This window comes from Genypterus blacodes, unplaced genomic scaffold (assembly GCF_046128005.1).
Source record: "Genypterus blacodes isolate CSIRO-AG114 ecotype Tasmania unplaced genomic scaffold, CSIRO-AGI_Gbla_v1 ptg000017l_1, whole genome shotgun sequence".
Lineage (NCBI taxonomy): Eukaryota > Metazoa > Chordata > Actinopteri > Ophidiiformes > Ophidiidae > Genypterus > Genypterus blacodes.
In genome coordinates, this window is record NW_027466831.1 from 386,033 (window position 1) to 406,095 (window position 20,063).

The window sequence follows — 20,063 nt, forward strand, 5'->3', positions numbered from 1 at the left end:
GCGGAAGCAGGCTTGTTTTCTTTATTTTGTAACGTCAACTGAATACAAATTATACGGTTTAATAGAAAGTCTAAAACTCAAACATCTAGATTTGGGATTAACGAGGTGACAGGTCATGTGTATGCCTATACGTCATTTGCTCGAGCTCTATTCAAAATGTAGCCAAACTACACATTATTTATAGATATGGAATTGAAAGAGTGTGTTTGGTTGAATTAAAGTCATCCTGTTGGAGAAGCATGGGAGTTTCTTGCACTCATTGGTGACTTACTATTGACCTCTGCTGGAGGAAAACGTAGTTGCAGTTGCTCAATTGTGCACTGGACGTCACACACAGTAGATAAAGGCTTAGTTTTAAGTTTGGATCCTTTACTTCTCAGCAGTCCAGGTTGAAGTGCCTCTCTGTGGTCACTGTTGTTCACTTATATATTACAAGAAATACAAGAAAGAATGAGATATGTACGTGTGACAGTCAGCTTCTGGTGTAATTGCAAGCCACATGATTGTTGATATTCAGTTCATTTACTTGGGTGGGTTTCCCAGACATTAATGAAGGCTGATGGACAATATTGTTGCTGCTTTTTGTCCACAGGAGGAGAGGAAGTTGGGTAATTAGGCAATTACTGAGAAGAAGAAAAAAAATTGACATCACTTCACATTTGGTTTTTCAGAACCACTGACCTGAAACTTCTCCGATAATTAAATCAGGATTCGATGTTCAACTTTGCCTTACTAGCCTTATCTAGTAATAACAATAAAAACTACACAATCTGGCAAGTTATGCAATAAGATCAATACGTGTTATGGCACAAGTTTTTGTGTTTTTCTTTAATTTTTAGCATAAAGGTGATTTATTTGTAGTTATGTATGAACTTGTTCATAATTCTGGACCAAAAAGCACAACTAGATTAAAGTGACAGCAACAAACTCAACACACCAAACCTCTTTACCTCAGTTAAAGGTATGAAAACAAACATCAATAAATAATAGATATCTTGTTTTTGTGTTTCTTTATTACAGGCGCACCAGGATAGGTGTGTGTGTGTGTGTGTGTGTGTGAGGGGGGGGGTTCTTTTTTATTTTTTCCTCTCTTCTATCTTCCCTCCCACGATGCGTTTTGTAGCTGCCTTATTGTGAAATGTATGAGGTGTATAGATGATTGTAGTATTTTTAATAGAAATGTCTTTTTGTCAAAATAGCTTTTGATGTGTTAAAGTGATGTAGTGTAATTTCAATAATAATAATAATCTTCTGGCTGGAGTTTACCTCATCAAGTACGTTTCCGTTATTATTACCCCTGCTGAAGTTAGAATTGTTTGCATTATGTACAATTGAGCGATTCCTGCTTGTTGAGGTGCACGTATATAAACTAACCACTAGAGGGTAGTACTCAGTCGTAAAAAAAGACTTGTCTTGAAAAGCTTTGCAGATTTAAATATCAAGTTTTGTTAATAACCTTTTAGCACCGTGGCTGTAATGTGGTAGGGTTCACACACACATGCAAGTCAGAGCACTGCAGCTATGGAAAGATCAAATTCAGTGTTACAGTGGATCACAATGTTGGGCGTTTTTTTATGGCAGACAAAGAGCAACAAAAGAAACAAAAAGTTCAAATCTGAATATTGAAATATGCGGTAAAATCCCCCCCAAATGTAACTTCTTTATTGATGCGCTTAACAAAGAATGAGGAAGGGAAAGAAATTTGGTGGCGTATCTCTTTAAAGCCATTTATTTCCAATGTTTACAGAAATCCGACATGAATGAGTTCATTCATTTCAAACACCATTGACAGAAATTTTACAAATCAGTTGGAGCTCAGAGGCCACTGGGGCTCCTCTCTCCATAATGGCCGCTTGATATTTTACAAACAAAGCTGTCCATGTCACTGGGGACATGACACCGAACAACTCAATACAGGCAATTCCCAACAAGTACTTTTGATATAGTGGAACATTCCAAGTGGATGAGAGGCATTCATGGAAAAGTCTTGCAGTGTATGACAGCAGACTCCTCTGTCAAACTGTGTTTTCCACTGATTCAGTGTTCCCCCTTCAGCAGAAAATTACTGGGCAGTGTGACTGAAGCTGTGCCTCCGGGCTTTAGTAGTGGGATGTGAGCCAGCCCAGAGATATACTGCCTTGTAAAGAGCTGCAGACTATATCACAAACCCTTATTGTGGTGGAATGCGGATTTTCAACGGTTTGATTGACGTACATCCTCTGGCACTGAGATCACACAGCATAGAAATCAATGATGTAGATTCAATTGAATTACATCATGTGGATCGTGGGCAACACACGCACACACTGACTGACACATCCAGTGATATAAAGGTGACAGAAGTTTAACACGTCACACAGTCTTTTTTTGTAATTTGCAAATACTCTACATTGTTAGGAAAATGTTCCACCATCAGGAAAGAAATCCAGGGGTGAAAATTGAGGGATGGTTTGAGTTTGATCAGACGTCTTCATGATACGTTCAGTGGCTGAGAGCTCATCTGTCATCACTCAGAATCTCTCACCAACTAAACACACACTGGACCCTTTGTAAACAAACACAAACAGGACCATGAATGAATCCCCTGACCTTCATCACACAGCTGTAAACACAGATGTGCTTAGAAACACGTCTCATAACAGAGCAGCACAAGGCTGGACAGGAAGTGTGTCTTTAGCACACTGACTGAAAGAAGGAGGAAAATACAGCACACACTACTGATGGAAGATGTGGCGTAAATAAATCTTAGGTGTAACTGCTTGTTTGTGTCAGGTGTGGATCTGGATGCAACACAATTGATTGTTGAACGGAATGAGCGCTGTAAACTGGCAAAACAGTACAGATTCAAACAGCCAGACATGAAATCATATAGAATAATGGTGAGATTTTTGGAATTCTTCCAGTCTACAAGAAATTGAATCCATCGCCGAAACAACATGGCCATTGTCCTCTGGAGTTGGGGAGAGTTTCCTGAAAGGGTATCTGTCTGGCAGCCCAGGGCTAATCTGGCCTGGGTGGACAGGAGGTCAGAGGCCACATGCTTCAGCCTGGATTTGGTTTGTGGTCAGAGAGTAGATCCTACAGATCACTTAGGTCAGGTGCTCAATTTGCTTGAGATAATCTGACAAAAGACTTGACATACCTATCAAGGCTTCCTTTTCATCTCACCGTTGGCCTTGCTGAGGTCAGGAGGCAAACTAAAGAGTGCCATCATTGGGTAGCTGAGCTTGTGATGTTATTCATGATGCAGAAGTATTGAGATTGAGAAGTTAAAGGGCCCTCATGGAAAACCTGATTTGTCTAATGTGGGATATGACCGTGGCTTGCTGATGACACATTCTCACTCTTGTCCCGCTAAGTGTTCTTGTAATCGAATCTGAATGTTTTATAGAGTGAAGATTAAGCTCTTGCTTCCTGCTCGCTTCCACGAAGTCAGCTGTCTTTCCAAAGGTTGGTTCTGTACTGATGTGGCTGATGAAGCCCAGATGTGGATCAGCACACTGAACACATTTGCTTTCTGCAGAGAAAACGAGAGTTACAGTGTTGCTCAGGAAAAAAAACAAATCTGTGATCTATCGAATGTCGTTTTCCAGTGTCACTGATAGTTCATGTTATATTAAACAACACCGTAGTTTAGAAAACCATCTGAAAGCTCAATATCAGATTCACACAGTCAGCATCTGAAAAACAAACGTTTTCTGTTGTTTGGCAAAAGAGCAGGAAGTCATACGTCTCTGTCCTTTGTTAAGAATGATATAACATTTTTTCCTATCTAATGACAATAACCAACTGTGAAAGTGGATTGAACGGTAGACACTTTATCTACCCAAACATCTTTTATGTGAAAATAAGATTACTTTGCTTATTTTACACTTCACGTTGTCCGCTCTGGACTCCTGGACGTTTTGTTTTCTTCAAACTGCCGAAGAAAATCTGAAGGTGCAGTGAGACGAATTCAGTCTGATTCTTATACAAATCTACGTGTTCTAGGAAAATGATAGAAATAGCAGTATGTTGACACAATTGAAAAGTAAGATCCTTTCAGACATTGTTATGTGATCCATTTTGATCAAGCCCTTTATACATATCAACATATAATTTTAAAGACATCATATGAAGAATTTTACAATCAAACTTTTGTAATTTAATGATTTAGCATACGTCTCATCAAGTTTTAAAGTAACTTTAACTCAAATTGTCCATTCATATTGCTTATGTGAGGATGGACAGGAGTCATTTTTGCTCAACCCATTGGCAAATAATTATCATTAGGATAGTGAGCAGTTAAACATTTCAGGTACAGGAAAGAAGTATGCATCCATCCAGATGTACAATATGTGTGATATACACGCCTTGAATTCCATTTCACCATGTCATGTTATGTCATAATACAGACTGAGAGAGACCGAGATCTCTTCCCTTTTAGCAAACACCCCTCATGTTTTCCCTGCTGGAGCTTCTGTCAGTTCCAATGTTTCTTCACAAGGCCAGGAATGAATCGCTTCTCCCCCAACGAGACACAGCATTGGCGCATGACAGACCAGCAGCCCATTATATTACAACATGTACAACACTCAAGTTACATTGATTTTAAGATAAAATAATAATGTACAGGAAATCCCACCCTGACCTTCAGTGAACGTTGCAGTTACTGGAAACACTCATAAACCCATTGAAATGCAAACAGATAGTTCCCATGGCCAGAGTCTGGCTGTGTCAACTGCCAAAATAAAATCTCATTGCGATTCTGTGCTCACACGCAGGATACAATACCAAAACAAACAAAAGTTGAATGTTGTCATGCTGCCCATCCTTGTGTTTGTCTTATTTCACACAACCTCGGCAGTCAAATAAAACCTAAGAATAAGTGGGTAAGTTCCCATCTGAACACAGGGGACATTGATCAAATGCAGGAACAACCATGTATGACTAATGTTTCCGCCTCGGTTTCCTTATTCCCGGCAGCGTCCACAATTTGTGATAAACAGCAGAGGAGAGAGTGGATATTTGCTCCTCCAGATGAGTTTCACAGCAGATCAATGGGCATCTGGCATTCAAATCCCCACAGCCCTGTGATGCTAAAGCAGGGAGACGAGAGGAGAGGTCACCGATGTGCCTCGGCTCCCACGAGGGTCTGATCCTCTAGCGTTCAAAGGGCTCTGAGGTGATCAAGCACCTTAATGTCCTAGAGAGGAGTCGAGCTATAATGCAGCTAAATGTGGCAAAGTTGAGTCTTAAGATTCAAGTCCTCTAATTCAAGACGATTCTCGATTAAAAACAGAGATAATGGGTGTTGTTTTGACCGGAACTCTATGAAGACATTTCTTAATAGGAAACACAGTTGACTTCTCTTTCCATTTAATTAGTTTTTTTAGCTGCTACTACTGCTTTGGCTTACTGCTAGCTACCTCCCCCGCCTGCTAAAAGTGACAACATTTGAAGTTGTGTTGCTTACAGTAGCCACATAAAGTGATTAATGTTTATCCTGGACATCCTTGCTGAGTGATTACCATGAGTGTATTTGCAATTTGCCTAAGATAAACGTCTATTTTAGTACGGTTGCAGCTAATTACGCAATCAGTGAAAGGGCCCGTCTGCTAACAGCATTTAGCATGTCAATGGTTTCATACAATGAATCCCAAATTTACATTTCCTCCCAACAACTAGCGCAAAACTGGACCGTGGCCTTTTCTAAAAATCCCAGTCAGAGCAATAGTCTGAGCAGAGTAGGACATGTGTGTAATATGGTGCGCAGATTTAGCCTTTTTGAGTCCAGATGTGACGTACTGGTTCTGACATCAAAATGAACACACTGAAACATGGTCGTGTGGGATTTCATTCATGAGCAGATCCAAGGCAAAAAGGTTTAGAACACATTCTTTCAATCCAGTGACCTTGTGTCAAACATAATAGCGATCTGGGGGTGAGATGACAAATCTATACAAGTACACACACACACACACACGCACACACACGCACACGCACACACGCACACACACACACACACACACACACACACACACACACACACACACACACACACACACACACACACACACACACACAGGGGAAAGAAGACAAGATGACTATAGTGAATTTGAATCTAAACCTCTTCCCCACCTGGATTAGTTTATGCTCTTTTACCTCAGAGCTCAGAGCTCAAATCTCTCTCTCTCTCTCTCTCTCTCTCTCTCTCTCTCTCTCTCTCTCTTTCTCTCTCTCTCTCTCTCCCTCTCTCTCTCTCTCTCTCTCTCTCTCTCTCTCTCTCTCTCTCTCCTACTGATTTTAATGCCAGATACACTCACACTCCATTCACACACACATACGTACACTCCATAAGTATCAAACTCCACATTCATGCCAGATAAAATAAGCAAAACTATTTCAGCCCAGGAGCTCCAATTGACCATCTGGGTGAAATACAAACCTGAAACAACTGGAAGGAGAAACGTGACTATGAATGAATGAATTCTTTGCTACTTAGATCCTCCTCATTTGGAATGAAACGAAAGACGATCCATCTACTCCAGACGTAGTGTTCAGACATTAGAATCCAGATCCAGTATCACCTAAACTAGTTCTTGTAGAAGTCGACAGTTCTTGGGCAGTTTCTGATTTGTGGAATTAGTGAAATAGCTCAAAGGTGATCTCATAACATCTGCTGCTGAAACATCTGCTGTTGCTGTTGACAACAAACCAGAACCAGAATGCGGAACCGGCAAAACATTTTCCAGATATTACATTTGGGAAGTTTTAAGGAAAGGAAAAAGATTTAGTTACAGGAGTATACTCTTTTCTATATTACACCGTGAATATCATTCTGCAAATATTTCTGGAATAAGGCTCTTCTGCTACAATAAAAGCTGATATGGGTGGTATCCACCTGTGGAGCATTTGAGGCCAGAGGAGTCATCAGTAATTCCTGTTATATGGCTGTAACTCCTCTGTTTACTTCCTGAGTTTTATTACAAAGTAAACACACACGATGTTTAATCCAGTTTAGTTCACGTCAGTGTGAGTGTAGTTGAACCTTGACTGCAAACAAAAGGAATGAAATTAAATGATCTGCATGGAAAACAAAGTATTCATACTGAGTACCAAAATCTACTGACACTATAACATAACTTGATCTCTAAAAACTAAATTGCAAATTATGATCAGTTGCATTATTTTCCTTTTAGTTATAAAACCTATGGTAGTGATCAGAAAGGCAGACACTAGGACCTGGAGCACTCCTCAGCCCGGCAGAGCCTCTCACAGCCTCTGGGACTCTTCTCACTCACTTTCAGAACAATCAATTTCCAAACAAGTGCAAGACCAAGACAGGACTGTTTGGGATGATTGACCAAGACTTTGTTCTTCCTCTCCTTGGCAACCTGTGGAATTGGACATAATCTGGAATATATATTTCAGTGCTGCTTGGGAGTCTTACGCAAGTGGGGAGCAGAGCCTTTGGAGAGGTACAGGACTGTTTAACCTTCACCCACACTGCCTGTGCTTGTCCACATCTACAGTAACTTGCTCCTTTTTCAAACTCAAATAGTTTTAGAAACTTTGCCTTGACATTAGATCACCATAGAAACATAACTTTTATAGCTGTATGTCTAAAATGTCTTTACATGCACAATTCTTTTTGACTAAAGCCTCTGTAATTAAGTGAGGAAGAAAGAATTAAATACAGCCAACCTTTATGTGCAGCCTTTGGATAAGTGACAGTGATTTTTGCTGACAATTCCAGTAAAAATGTGTTCTGTGTTTCAGTGGTAGTGAGGTTTGGGCTTGAGGGTCATCTGATCATCTCCTCCATCCCTAGGAGATGTTTGTCTAAGAGGGTCATAGCTTCAAGCTCATCAGGTTACATTAGCAATCAACATACCTGCACTCATTTTTCCGGGCTTTGTGATATTCTCAAAGCATTCCTTTAGAACTTTTGTATGTAGGTTAGAAACAGGTTGATTCATTGATCAGAATCTTCACAATGATGCAGATGTGAGTTTTCTAAAGTGATGCATGGGACAGAAGCAAATATAAGGGGACATTTCACATTGAATACTTTTGCCCCTTGCTGTGTTGAGGAAATCCTTCTGACCTCTTATAGATGTTAAGTGGGATAGAATGTTTAACTTTGCAATTATATATACAATTTTCCAACTAGTTAGTAGTAGTTAGTAAGTAACTGATGTACAAAATGTGTCATAACCTGGAATAGTGTCAAACTTTTCTGTAACCAGCAATCGATTTACAACGACAAACACAGCAATGAAGACAAACATATGAAATGAGCAGTATTTGCTGTAGGAAGGTCCCATTGATACAGATACACAGGAAATAATCCAAGCATGGGTCATGATGCTTTGTAAAGGGTGTTTCTCATGACGTCTGTGTGAGACTGAGTCACTGGTTCACTTCTACTTTGTGGTTATGACCCATCCTCTGGCTGACCAACAGCTCCTCATTATGAGCAAGTTCAGATCCTCCAGACGAGAGCTTGTGTGTTTGGCGTGGGAGGTTGAGTAAACGATGTGCTTGGCAGTTGTGGTTCACTTACGTGCTACAGGCAATGGAAAAAAATTACAGTTGATTTTCTTTATTTTTAAATAAAGCATGAGGAGTTGGAATTTCCTGTCTATGATGAAATATCTAGACTACAAGTGACACCTTCTTCCCTGGGACTTGTCATGGCTTGTGAATATTGAGCCGTTTCAAGGCACCATACGTTTCTCATCACATCCCAGAAAATAATTCATGTAACACTTGATGAAATACAAGTGAATTTTAATGGACTCTCGCTGTGAGACGTGTCAGGTGAGACAAACCTGATATCCTCCATTCTAAGCCAAGTATGCAGAGGATGTAAGTATGTGGAATGACCTTTTTATGAAGGCTGTATATTTGTCTACATGTTTTATGTATGATGTTATGTTGATGAATTTGGTTGGACTTCCTCCAAAGCCACCTGTGCATACATACATGCTTACATACAGTACCTCTCACAATGTGATTTGTGTCACTGATTACTTGACCATGTGTGTGGAGCTTATAGTGCATACTAAGGTGCTCATCAAGCTGTCTTTCAAAGGTTTTTTCCTTGGCAACCCCTCACCTTGCTGGCTTTCTTAGTGTTATAGTATGAGATGGATACTGTAATTTTATGAGCATGCAAAGTTCCAAAACATTCCTTTACATTATCCAAGGAAAACAAACCAGTAGTCTGTGCCAGATGAAGTAGAAATTTTGAGTTGGAACAAATAATGCAACATTGTTCATTTTAGAAATGCACATATTATCAAAACATTTCTGACTTTCATGTGGTTTCTTGTTGCTCCTATTTTTTTAAACTGGAATATTTAGACATTATAACAGGATGAAGATTATAATTAAAAGTTATTGCAAATCTAAAGATGACCTTTCTTTTCGATTACATTCCAATTTAGTATTTAAGAATAATGTTCCTTCATTTTCTGATCTGTTCATAAATCAACGTGTGGTTGAACACAGAACACATGTTCGGTTCATTTTTAGTGATGTTGTCTCTGTCTTTTCTGTCAAGTTTCTTTTCTGTCACCCACATGTGAGGCCTTCATGTCCAATAATCTGCTCCACAGATGGATGAAGTATAGCAGAATGAGTAGAGGGAGGGTGTAACAGCTGCATGCTTACAATGAACTGCAACACACACTGGACAACCAAGTCAACAGGAGCTGTTTTCTGTCAGCAGACGCCCAGAGAAACATACTTTCATGTGACCTTTCTGGAGGTTTGTACTTGTAAGACTGAAATTATGTTAAAATGACCCACAAGGATCTTTGAACCCTTAAAATGTAGATTTGAAGCAAATTTGGACCACATAAAGATGCAACACTTGGTTCTGGCTTGTTTTCGAATAGTTGAATAGTTTTTGTAGTTCATAGTATTTTTGTACAGTGTTTATTGCACTTTGTTTTTGCATTTTTGTTCTAGAAAAGTCTCAATCGCACATAATTCTTTTTTGATATTACCCTCATCTTGTGCCCCACCAAAATTGTTCATACATATAATAGTACATACTGTACATTACATAAGAAATAATAGCATTCATGTTACCAACAACTTATTAGCATTAAATCTGATCCGCCACCTTTACAATTGCATCTCTTCCTTCCATTTTCCATCATCTCTTACAAGTTTAAACACATATCTAAAACAAAGGCACCAGTAAAGGTAGAAATAGAAACATAGAGTTCAAAGTTAATGCTGTCCAGTAGCAGACATTATAAGTGGGTTTATTTTACAGGCGCTTGACATTTATCTATTTTACAGGCACTTGACATTTATCTATATGTATGTATATGCATATTTACTTTAAATGTGGATTTCTGTGTTGATGAACAGCTTGAGACAGAGCCACAGCAGGCCTGTGGCTGTGATTAAGCAGAATTATCTTCCTGGTGGAAAGTTCCCCTGTAAGCCAGAGCTCCTCATCCTCTCAGAGTGAGAGTGAGGCCACACACTGAGTCTCTCATCTCCTCATACAGCATGGGACCACAGTGCAACTCAAACTCACCAAACCAAATATTTTTATATATTTAATGTGTTAGTGTAAGTGTTTCAACATGAAACGGATCTGAAGACAACATGGAGGCAAAATACTACCAACATTAATGTCCTTGGGATTGTGTAGCAAACCAAATTCCAATTGCATTCTATTGTCTAAAACCATTACAGAGATAACAGATATTTTTCTGAGGCGGTTTGTTTTTGCTGGACCACTTGACTGAAATCATAATATCGTCTCAAGTACACAGGCGTACACATTTTATTGCACAAATCTGGGGTGCAATTCATCCATCACCACCAGGGTTAAAGATGGAACCATAATCTATTAGGATCATTCAAACTGAAGTGAAAGAGCCAAAAAGGTGCCTGGCAGAATGTAGCTGGAGGATGTAGCTGTCTGACTGACTGTAAAGTTTGTACATTTATTACAAACTAATAAAAGTTGCTGCCAACACACCATGAAAAAAATAGGCGGAAGTTTCTCTCCACAAGGTGGCAAACCAGCTGTACAACTTCACACACTTAAGACAGCTCCATGTTTGGAACTGCTTGAAAAAATATTTTGGCCCGTAAGCCTCTGCACAATGTGTTACCTTTTCTGCAAATCGTCCGAAACTGTGCTGCCAGAGTAATTTTACAACGGCTAGAACTTGTGCTGACCCCTCTGCATCCTGGCTTTCATTTGGTGAAAATGAAAACAAAAGCATTGTATGGGCTGTTTGTATTATCCACAACCGAGGATCTGTCACGGTTAACGTTTCCAGAGTGACATAGCAGCTAAAACTTGCAATCTGAGCCTCCTGGACAAGGCCCTTTGTCTCCCCACAGTAATTCTGCTGAGAGACATAAACAGCAATAAATAGAGGTGTAAACAGGTGTGTCTTGCTCACGTCTGCAGCAGCTGCTTTGTATAATACACGGCTGAAATGGAGAAGAAGATTCTCTGTCTTCGTCTTTGGGATACTAGGGAAGGATTTGCATTGTTTTTGTTATAATGACAGTGTGGCCGCAGGAAGACGAAAGCATCCAGCCAAATGAGTTTCCCAGCGGGAGAAGCGAGCAATCAGCTGTTCTTTCCAAGTGTTGAAAGCCCAATCTGATCTGGCTTCTTCCACTGTTTGGCCGGCGGACATTTGTATTGGCCAAAATCCCGAAGCAAAAACCGTCATCAGACACTTCTACACTGGTGAAGTACAGTTCATCTCAGGCTACCAGCTCTGCCAAGGTTTGAGTAACTGAGCAAACTAAACTTCCGCTAAATTGTTGATCGCATGCCAACGTCTAACACAAACGGAGGCAACGCAAACCAATCACTGAGCCCTACGTTGTTATTGTGGTTAACTATTGAAGTTGATTTGGAGTTGAAGAGTGCAGTGTGTTTCTCGTGTGTATGGTTACACTGTGTTTAGAGATTTGGGTCAGCTGTGTTCCCTCAGTGCAGTGAGCCCAAACAGCCATCAGTGGGTAATGAAACTGTCCTTGTTAAATCGGCCATTTACCGTACTTCTTTGCAGTTCCCGGCCAGTGTGATTACTTATCATTCTGTTGGATTGAGACAGTGTATCTGTTCTGGAGTTTTTCTCACTTATCCCTAAGTGCAGTTTCTATTGACAGAACTGAACTGCACTGGATCTCGATAGTTCTCTCCCACGACAACAGCAATGTTGTCATCCAAATGTTGCAATCGAAATGTTTGTTCTCAGTGGTAATTCACAAGTTTTTATCTGTTGCATTAGAAAAAGCTTTGGATGAAAAGTCAAAAGTCGTGTCTGGGAGCAATGCTGATGAATTGGGCCTCGCTAACCTCCTCTCTGGCTCCACTTCGCTCAGTCTGGATGAGGTCTTCAGGTCGCAGAGCGAAGCAGAGACTCACACATCTGCCTTAAATCACAACTGGGCTGCCAACAGAGGCCCCGTTTCTTCACCAAGGGTCATATTGTGTTTGAAATGATTTCCCACATAGTTGTCTGATAACAGTGCCACAGAAAATTGCCTCAACTAGATGCAACAGAACAGCTGTCAGGAAAATGGGAAATTATGTGCTTCAATTGCATACTATTATCCCTCTTAAATGTTTCCTTTGAAAAGTTGCCAGCAGAAAAAACGAGGACTTCTCACTGTCATACAACACCTGGACAAGCTGAGGCGTGTGTGTGAAGGTGCAATCCTTACATGTGTTACATGGGAGTCCTTGAGTGTTCCAACATTGATTAGCGCATTAGTGATATTTTGAAGTAAAACTGTAGTGCAATAAGTCAAGACTTACTAATAGACCCCAACACATTCATTGTCTTGTCAGGTTAAAAATGGTGTTTCATAGTATCTTCTTAGTTTTAAGTGAAGTAAATAAGCATTAGTTGGGGCGATCCTTGGCAAAATTCAGACAAATGTATTCCAAATTAACTATGTTTGTAAACTGGTTTACTATTCGATGCCTACATATTTATCTAGGGATGTTTCCAAGCAATAATTATAAGATTCTTGGATGTACACCCAGCCATTATGATGTCACAAGGTCTAGACTTTTAGCAGTTCCCAACATTTTGTGCAATGTTTAAGTTTATACAAAAATTACAGAGTTGTTCCCTTTGTGGCAATGGTGAAGTTCCAGTGTACACATCATCATCATCAACCTTTAGTCTTGATAGATAATTGCAATGGTGGACAGTTACAAAGAGCACTTGTAACTGTTTTCCACTAACAATGGAAATATGTGCATTGAAGTCTCTCCCCTCCGTTACTTTGTGATGTGTGTAGACTGAGTGATGTCTCACCAATTTTACTTTCACACAAATTCATTACTGTATTGCCTGTTGGCACCTGCTGCTGTTACTGTTTCACAGTGTGTTGATGCTTGTGTGTGTTTGTGTGTGACTCTGTCTGATAGAGGGATCTGTAGATCTCTGAGAGAGCAGCTTTTCCCCAAGGGGAGTATCAATGACAGACAGTACAGACATGAACTAACATTCACCTTTTGGTTCTGGACCTCAGTCATGCAGGGAATTCATTGTTTTCAGAATACAGAAGCATGGAAGCCAAACAGGAACTTAAAAGTTTACAGTGGCATTGACAATTTGATTTTGATGCCTTTGCTGTGGTTTTTCCCGTGTCTCTCATAAACACAGCCTCTTCCCGTTTACCTTCTCTGTGTGGCTAAAAAAAAGCCTTGGGATAGAATATACTGTATGGTTTCTATAGCAACAAAATGTTGCCCTGTTCACCTTTTACTGAAAAAAGTATAGTCACTGTGTGTAGTCACAGTTATTCCTGCCTCTTCATGTCTGAAATTAGAGAAACAGAAACGGCAACTATCAGTAATATTCTACAAATGTCATTTTTATTACAACAAACTTTTTCATTCAACATTTTATTGTTATTTAGCCAATTGGATGGAAAGGAAAATGTTTTTTCAGCAGACTTTCACAAGTGCATGAAGTGAAATGAAACAAGACTACTGACAAAAAAACAAATAAAGGGCAGACAAGTGCATTCCTTTGTTTCATACAGAAATTCCTAAAGTAGCTTTTTGTCTTTGTCTCATCACGAATCGTTGAGGGTTTCAATTCAGCACAAAGCTGCTCTTCAGCCTAGAGAGCCGCTTCACATGGATGCCCACAGCCACGCAGTGAGCCACATGTCATTCAAAGCTCTCAGTAAGTCACCTGCAGCTGAATGAGAGGCAGCACTCGGGGGGCTCAGGTTTCCAGCAGGACTCTGTGACTTTTATCATATGAATGAAGCCGGTGCCATTTTTTTCCGGAGAGAGAGGTAGATTGTTCCTTGTCTGCAGACTGTGCAGATTGTGTGTATCTGCAGGGTGCCTGTCACTCAACCCAGATGAGGCTCATTAAACCGACTCCATTAGAGCTAATGAGTTGTAGGTCAGTTGTGTTGTGGGTGGCCTCGCTGGTCAGGACTAACGGACTAAGTTACTCACCCGCCTGCAGATTCAGTTCATTCACACTGTGGTGGAAAGACATTTAGTTTAGTCAGCCTTCACTGCAGACCTCAAACTATGAAAATGTGCCTCATGCTTTAAGTGTGCAGGTTTGACTGTGGATTTGACTTTAGCTTGTCTTTGCTTAGACGTGACTCACTGACCTCTTCCTTAGCTACACCCTGTCCCTTTCAACATCATACCTAAGGTGCTTCATCAGGTTTGGTCAGGGATGTGTCAGAAGACTCTCTCAGTTTTGCACGTTCTTGAAAGGATATCTTTGGACATAGTCAGGGACCGCAAGTATGCCCAGAAATAACACTTCCCACATTATTTTGCCACCGCAACCTCTTATCGTACAACATTTTCCATTTTCTAGTCCTTAGCCATCATCTTCCTCTCAGCCAACATTAAACTGTTTTCTTCTGCTGCTGTCTCCCATCTGCTTCAAGGTTGGATGAGTTGTGCGTTCTGAGATGCTCTACTGCTCGCCAATGTTGTACAGCGGCATCATGTGCAGACGTAAAGCCCACCTAGAAGTCTGAATGAATATCGTCTTTCACCTCTCTCTGTCAAGGATTTCAAGACTTTTTATAACTTACTCTAACTTAAAGACCAAAATGTTTACTTCTGTCTGAAGTCAAACAAAACTATTACAGAATAATAGCATTTTATTGGTGTGTCAATGTGTGGTGAACTACATTCACTTTGTGAAATCGGGGAAAGATTGAGCACTTTTTCCTGCCTGATTTTGAGCACCGACTAACTTTCATGCTTGAGTTGCACACATGGACCATAACACAGGCTGTATGTAATGTATCGTTCACATGTCAAGCATGGAACATGGAATATGTTCCCTTTCAGCCCAACATACAGGGGACAGATGCTGCTTAATGGAGGCGCGGGCCCTCATGTTGGAAAACCAGAAGTTATTAAATAGCACATTGTTATCATGTGACTCCTTCCTCCTGAGCAGAGATCAAGACGGTGAGTCATCTGCCTTCCAGATGAAACACTGAGCGTCTAATTGACTTCACATTAGCCTTTACTTGCTTGGCAATCAGAAGCATGTTGCACAAAACCAGGTTATTTATGCAACTATGTGTTACTGTATCTTCTCAGCATGTCTCTCATTACTATGAATCATTTCTCATCACTGTAGTTGAGGTTGTTCAGATTTAACCAGTTAAATATTGGTCATACTGTGTAGCTAAAGCAGCTTCTTGTCAAACTACACCAATCTACTTGTACTCTCTCTGATTTTGCATCTGCACTGTGCACACAAAGTGAAACGGGTGAGTCTGTGGTCCCCTGATGAGGCGCCTGCTCTGCTCTGATTGGTTAGCTGTGCCAGGTCACAGACTTCAAATCATGTGTGCTGACCAAACACTGTCTTACTGAGCTGGTGAGCGTGGGCGAGCCTCAGGATTTGCAACATTGACAATCATTTATACAGTCCAGTGAATAGCATATAACACCTGTATCTGTCTGACACCTTGTGATGCGTTCACACTCTCCAGGAAGGCTGGAAACAAAACAATGCTTTGACAGAAATGGTCACGGCTACGTTTCCACTTCACAGTTCAGAAGCACCTGAACGTGATACATTCAGGTGCTCATGAACAGAATACAAAAATGAAGTTTATTGGGAGTTTTTGTCCCTTGTTACTAAATGTTTTGCACCAGTGTTGTTTATCCTTCTGTAACCACATATATTCCATAGAGGCACTGTGGAAAAGTAAATGTGAACTAGTTAAAAAAACACTGAGACGCTAAACACAACTGACACTTAGGTTCAGTGGTGTGAAGTTGTTGTGTTCTTGATGTGAGATATAAATGCAGTGAGTCAGTGAAGGCTACAGTGACGTTCAAGTGGATTTTCTAGTGATTGGTTTTTCTAATATTATATTTAGCTTGGAGTGACCTCAATAAGATGCAGCAGGTATTTTCAAAAATGCAAAAACAAATAATAATTGAACCTTTAAGTATTGCATGTTTTTGTACTGAAGTCAGATGCCGGGAGGGGAATGGAGTCGGAGTAGATGAGAGTCCAAAGGTTAGATTACAGGGATTAGTAAAATATTGTCCTGTCATATCCAATAGCTGCCTGAGTGGATTTTATAGAAAGACTTTGTGGTTCATTTCCTCACTTTACTTATCTCCTCCAAAGCAAAGGAGGATTTCTATGCATTCTATAGAAAGATAATGAGTGACAGTAAGATTGCCTGACAGTAACACACTTTGAGGAGGATTAGTGTGTTGTCAGAGATAAGTACTGAATATTCTTACTGGACTCTACACTGCTTTCCAAGTCTGTATGTTAAATTCCATAGCTGGGAGATGTCAGGTATGAGTCAGGTGCCATTAAGCAAAACCTCAACCAGTGCAAATGAAAAGTCTTATGCAAAATAAGGCTTTGTCATGTTTATCTATTCTCCCAATATATATAATATACTTATACTACAATATAATCATGGAAGAGAAAGCATTCCCTCTTCTGAATATCTGAAGTCAAGTATTGTATAAGCGATGTTTGAACTTGCCTTCCTGGTAACTCGTTATGGCTTTATATACAAAACAGCAAATTCCTGAATGATCTGGTTTCTGTTTGCACCTAAATAACACCCAGTAGTGTAATATATCTGTCTTTGAAGGTGACAAGGAGAGGTAGAGGAGAGTTAAACCTGTCACAGTGCCTATCCAAGAATGCCCGCAAACTTTACAACGTTGATGTTACGCTGTGCTACACCAATCAAAGCATGTTTCTACTTCTGATAATCTACATTATGCAGGTCTACGTCTCTATTTCAGGTATGTTCAGTATGCGCGCTGGAGGAAACATATTAACTTTCTCTTCCCGTATCAGTCTGGTGCAGAATGTGTTTACAATGAGTTTATGAGCTGTTTGAGACACTTTCTCTGCTTGTCTTTCAACAGGGTCAATGCAGAGGAAGGAGGGCTGAGTGGGACTGGATGGGGGGCCGCAGTGGGGCCTAATGGCAGGAGCCCAGTACACAGTGTGCTCTGATCACGTCCTCTAGAAGCCGCCCAAGAGCTACAGTTCACGTGAAAACACTGTAAAGGTACGGAGAGGTCAGGGTGGAGATGATGGATGAGATTTACAGAAAAGTTAATAGCACAGGAGAAAGAAAGCATCAACAGAAAGCGAGAGCATGAAGAAAAACTGACTTTTTAAGAGCACAAACATCAAACTACTAATGGATACCCTCATTTTAATTCATCAAGGTCAATATAGCAAAGCTTTAAACTCCATTTGTTCAGAGAGTAGATACTTCTTAAATACAAACTTAATATTTAGAGACAACCCCACAGGCCTTCTGTCATAAAACTTGACAAATGGTTCATGATCTCTCCAGTAAATGGCTTTGTATGTTAATGTTTATCACTTTCCGAGCTTGTTGAGGGCTTCATGTTGGACACGTTTTGAACCTCCTTCACACGCCAAAAATACGATTAGGAGGCCCACAGCGATACCCTTCATCTGCTTGTGTGGTATTTGTTCATAACTCAGATTATGTATCTTTATAGCCTATGATTTGAAATCCCAAGTTTAACATTCGCCGCGGCACCTGAGGCAAGCGAATCATATGATAAATGACGCACAAGTGTTATCAGTCTGTATTCCTGTTGTATTATGGTAAATACCAGCTGTCTATGTGTGCGAGCCTGTAAGGAAAGTTATTGTGTTGTATCACAGCACGATGAAGAGACAATAGTGTGAACCTGACAGCACGTCACAACACTGTCAGTGAGTGTAATCCTGTGGATGCAGCAAAGGGTTCATGGAAAGCATCTAGCAAGTCCTGGCAGTTTTATACTTTCTAACCAAGTAAATGATGTGTTCTGTTTATTTTTGAGTCAGAGCCATAAAATCTGATAAAAGAATGACCCAGCTTGTTATTATAAGAAAATTGTTTACAGTGGAGTGATAGGAAACACATGTCACAATGGTCAACAGCCTGATTCAGGGTGTGTGGTGACGTGTTTGTGTGTTGTTCCCTCAGTTTGTGAGCCCATGAGGTCGTCTATGCTGGCCCTGTTCCTCTTCTTCAGTGCTCAGGCCGTGGCCACCATCAGAGGGGACTCGGGCGCCACAACAACAGCACAGCGGCAGGATCCAGAGAAAAACTCCATCCCGACCGTGGACCCCAAACTCTTCACCAAGCGCCACCGCCGATCACCCAGGGTGATTTTCAGCGCTCAGCCCCCCGACGCGGAGCCGACAGGGTCACATGTGGCCAGCAGCAGGACTCGTAGACGAGCAGGTCAGCATCGTGGCTTGTACTCGGTGTGTGAGAGCATCAGTGTCTGGGTGGGCAACAAGAGCAAAGCCACAGACATTTCAGGCCATGAGGTAACAGTACTTCCAGACGTGATTATCAACAATGTCACCAAGAAGCAGTACTTCTTTGAGACAACGTGTCACAGTGGCACCTCAGGCAACTCCGGCTGCTTGGGAATTGATGCAAAACACTGGAACTCCTACTGTACCAACTCACACACTTTTGTTCGGGCGCTGACTACCTTTAATAACCTGGTGGCATGGAGGCACATACGCATCAACGTGGCCTGTGTGTGTGTGCTCAGCCGCAAGTCATGGAGGCAGTGAGGCTGCGCACTCTGAAGACTACACACACACACACACTCACTCATATATGCAAATACACTCAAACACACAACACAGAGAGCAACAGACAGGCACATTCATACATTTACTGTATAAACACTAACATGCAGGAAGTTGTGATAATCTCTGTATGACTGATCACCAAAGACTCCTCACCCTCTGCACAAACTAAGTTATTGGTATATGTAAAGTTAACAGGGCTGCATGTGTATACTGTACAACAGACATGGGTCAGATGTTATTTGCAATTATGTTTTAGTCACCTAGACAGGATAATGCTCATTGTCAAGACTTTCTGCCATGCATTCCATGTTCCATGACCGAGGTCTACATTCCATAGACTAATACACAACCCACATCAAGATTTTGGAGATACAATTTGACCCAGATCGGATATAAACAAGCCTTTTGTTAATCTGTTGCTGTTGTTGATATTGTTATTTATTAAACACTCACATACAAGTACATGCACTGTGTGTTGTACGGAAGTTATTGTTTGAATAATAACCCTGACGTTTCTCCAGCAAGGGTAACATCATAAATTCCTTACAATTTGTAAAAGGAATTGTGCATTTTGGTTGGATTTTCAGTATATGGTACATAGTATATAATTCATCATATATGAAATGGCTTTTCTTTCTTCTTTTTTTACCTGCGATCTATTCTGCAGTCAGATGAAAACAATCCATAGACAAAGAACATTTTTATTCTGTTATCCATCTTGGTCCCTAACTGATAATATCACAATTTCCTTGGCCTTTTCTTTGCCCTGCCAGTGACAATAGAGAAAACAGTGTTTTTGTTCTGAAAGCATACAGTCAGGATCAATTGTAAACGTTCAGGTTTGTAGGCTCATAGTGTATCCAAGCTGACATTAATAAACAGAACCTGCTGAACTCATATTTCTGGAAAACGTTAAAGCTGCCAGTTTGAGGTTTCAGG

The 20,063-nt window shown here is 40.6% G+C and overlaps 1 protein-coding gene across 2 annotated transcripts; it reads left to right on the forward strand.

Moving 5' to 3' along the window:
* The first annotated feature begins 11,438 nt into the window (after nucleotides 1-11,438).
* Nucleotides 11,439-19,639, forward strand: ngfb (nerve growth factor b (beta polypeptide)). 2 transcript variants are annotated; one of them, XM_076141185.1, is made up of 3 exons: nucleotides 11,439-11,761; nucleotides 17,411-17,556; nucleotides 18,499-19,639. In XM_076141185.1, the coding sequence occupies exon 3, from the start codon at nucleotides 18,510-18,512 to the stop codon at nucleotides 19,101-19,103; it is 594 nt and encodes a 197-aa protein (XP_075997300.1). In that variant the 5' UTR covers nucleotides 11,439-11,761; nucleotides 17,411-17,556; nucleotides 18,499-18,509; the 3' UTR covers nucleotides 19,104-19,639. The 2 variants fall into 2 exon arrangements, with proteins under 2 accessions (XP_075997300.1, XP_075997301.1); XM_076141186.1 differs by lacking the exon at nucleotides 11,439-11,761 and having other exon boundaries at nucleotides 17,083-17,556.
* Nucleotides 19,640-20,063: the final 424 nt, after the last annotated feature.

Excerpts from the sequence above, each read along its gene's own strand:
- ngfb (XM_076141185.1), top strand. The coding sequence starts at position 18,510 with ATGAGGTCGTCTATGCTGGCCCTGTTCCTCTTCTTCAGTGCTCAGGCC.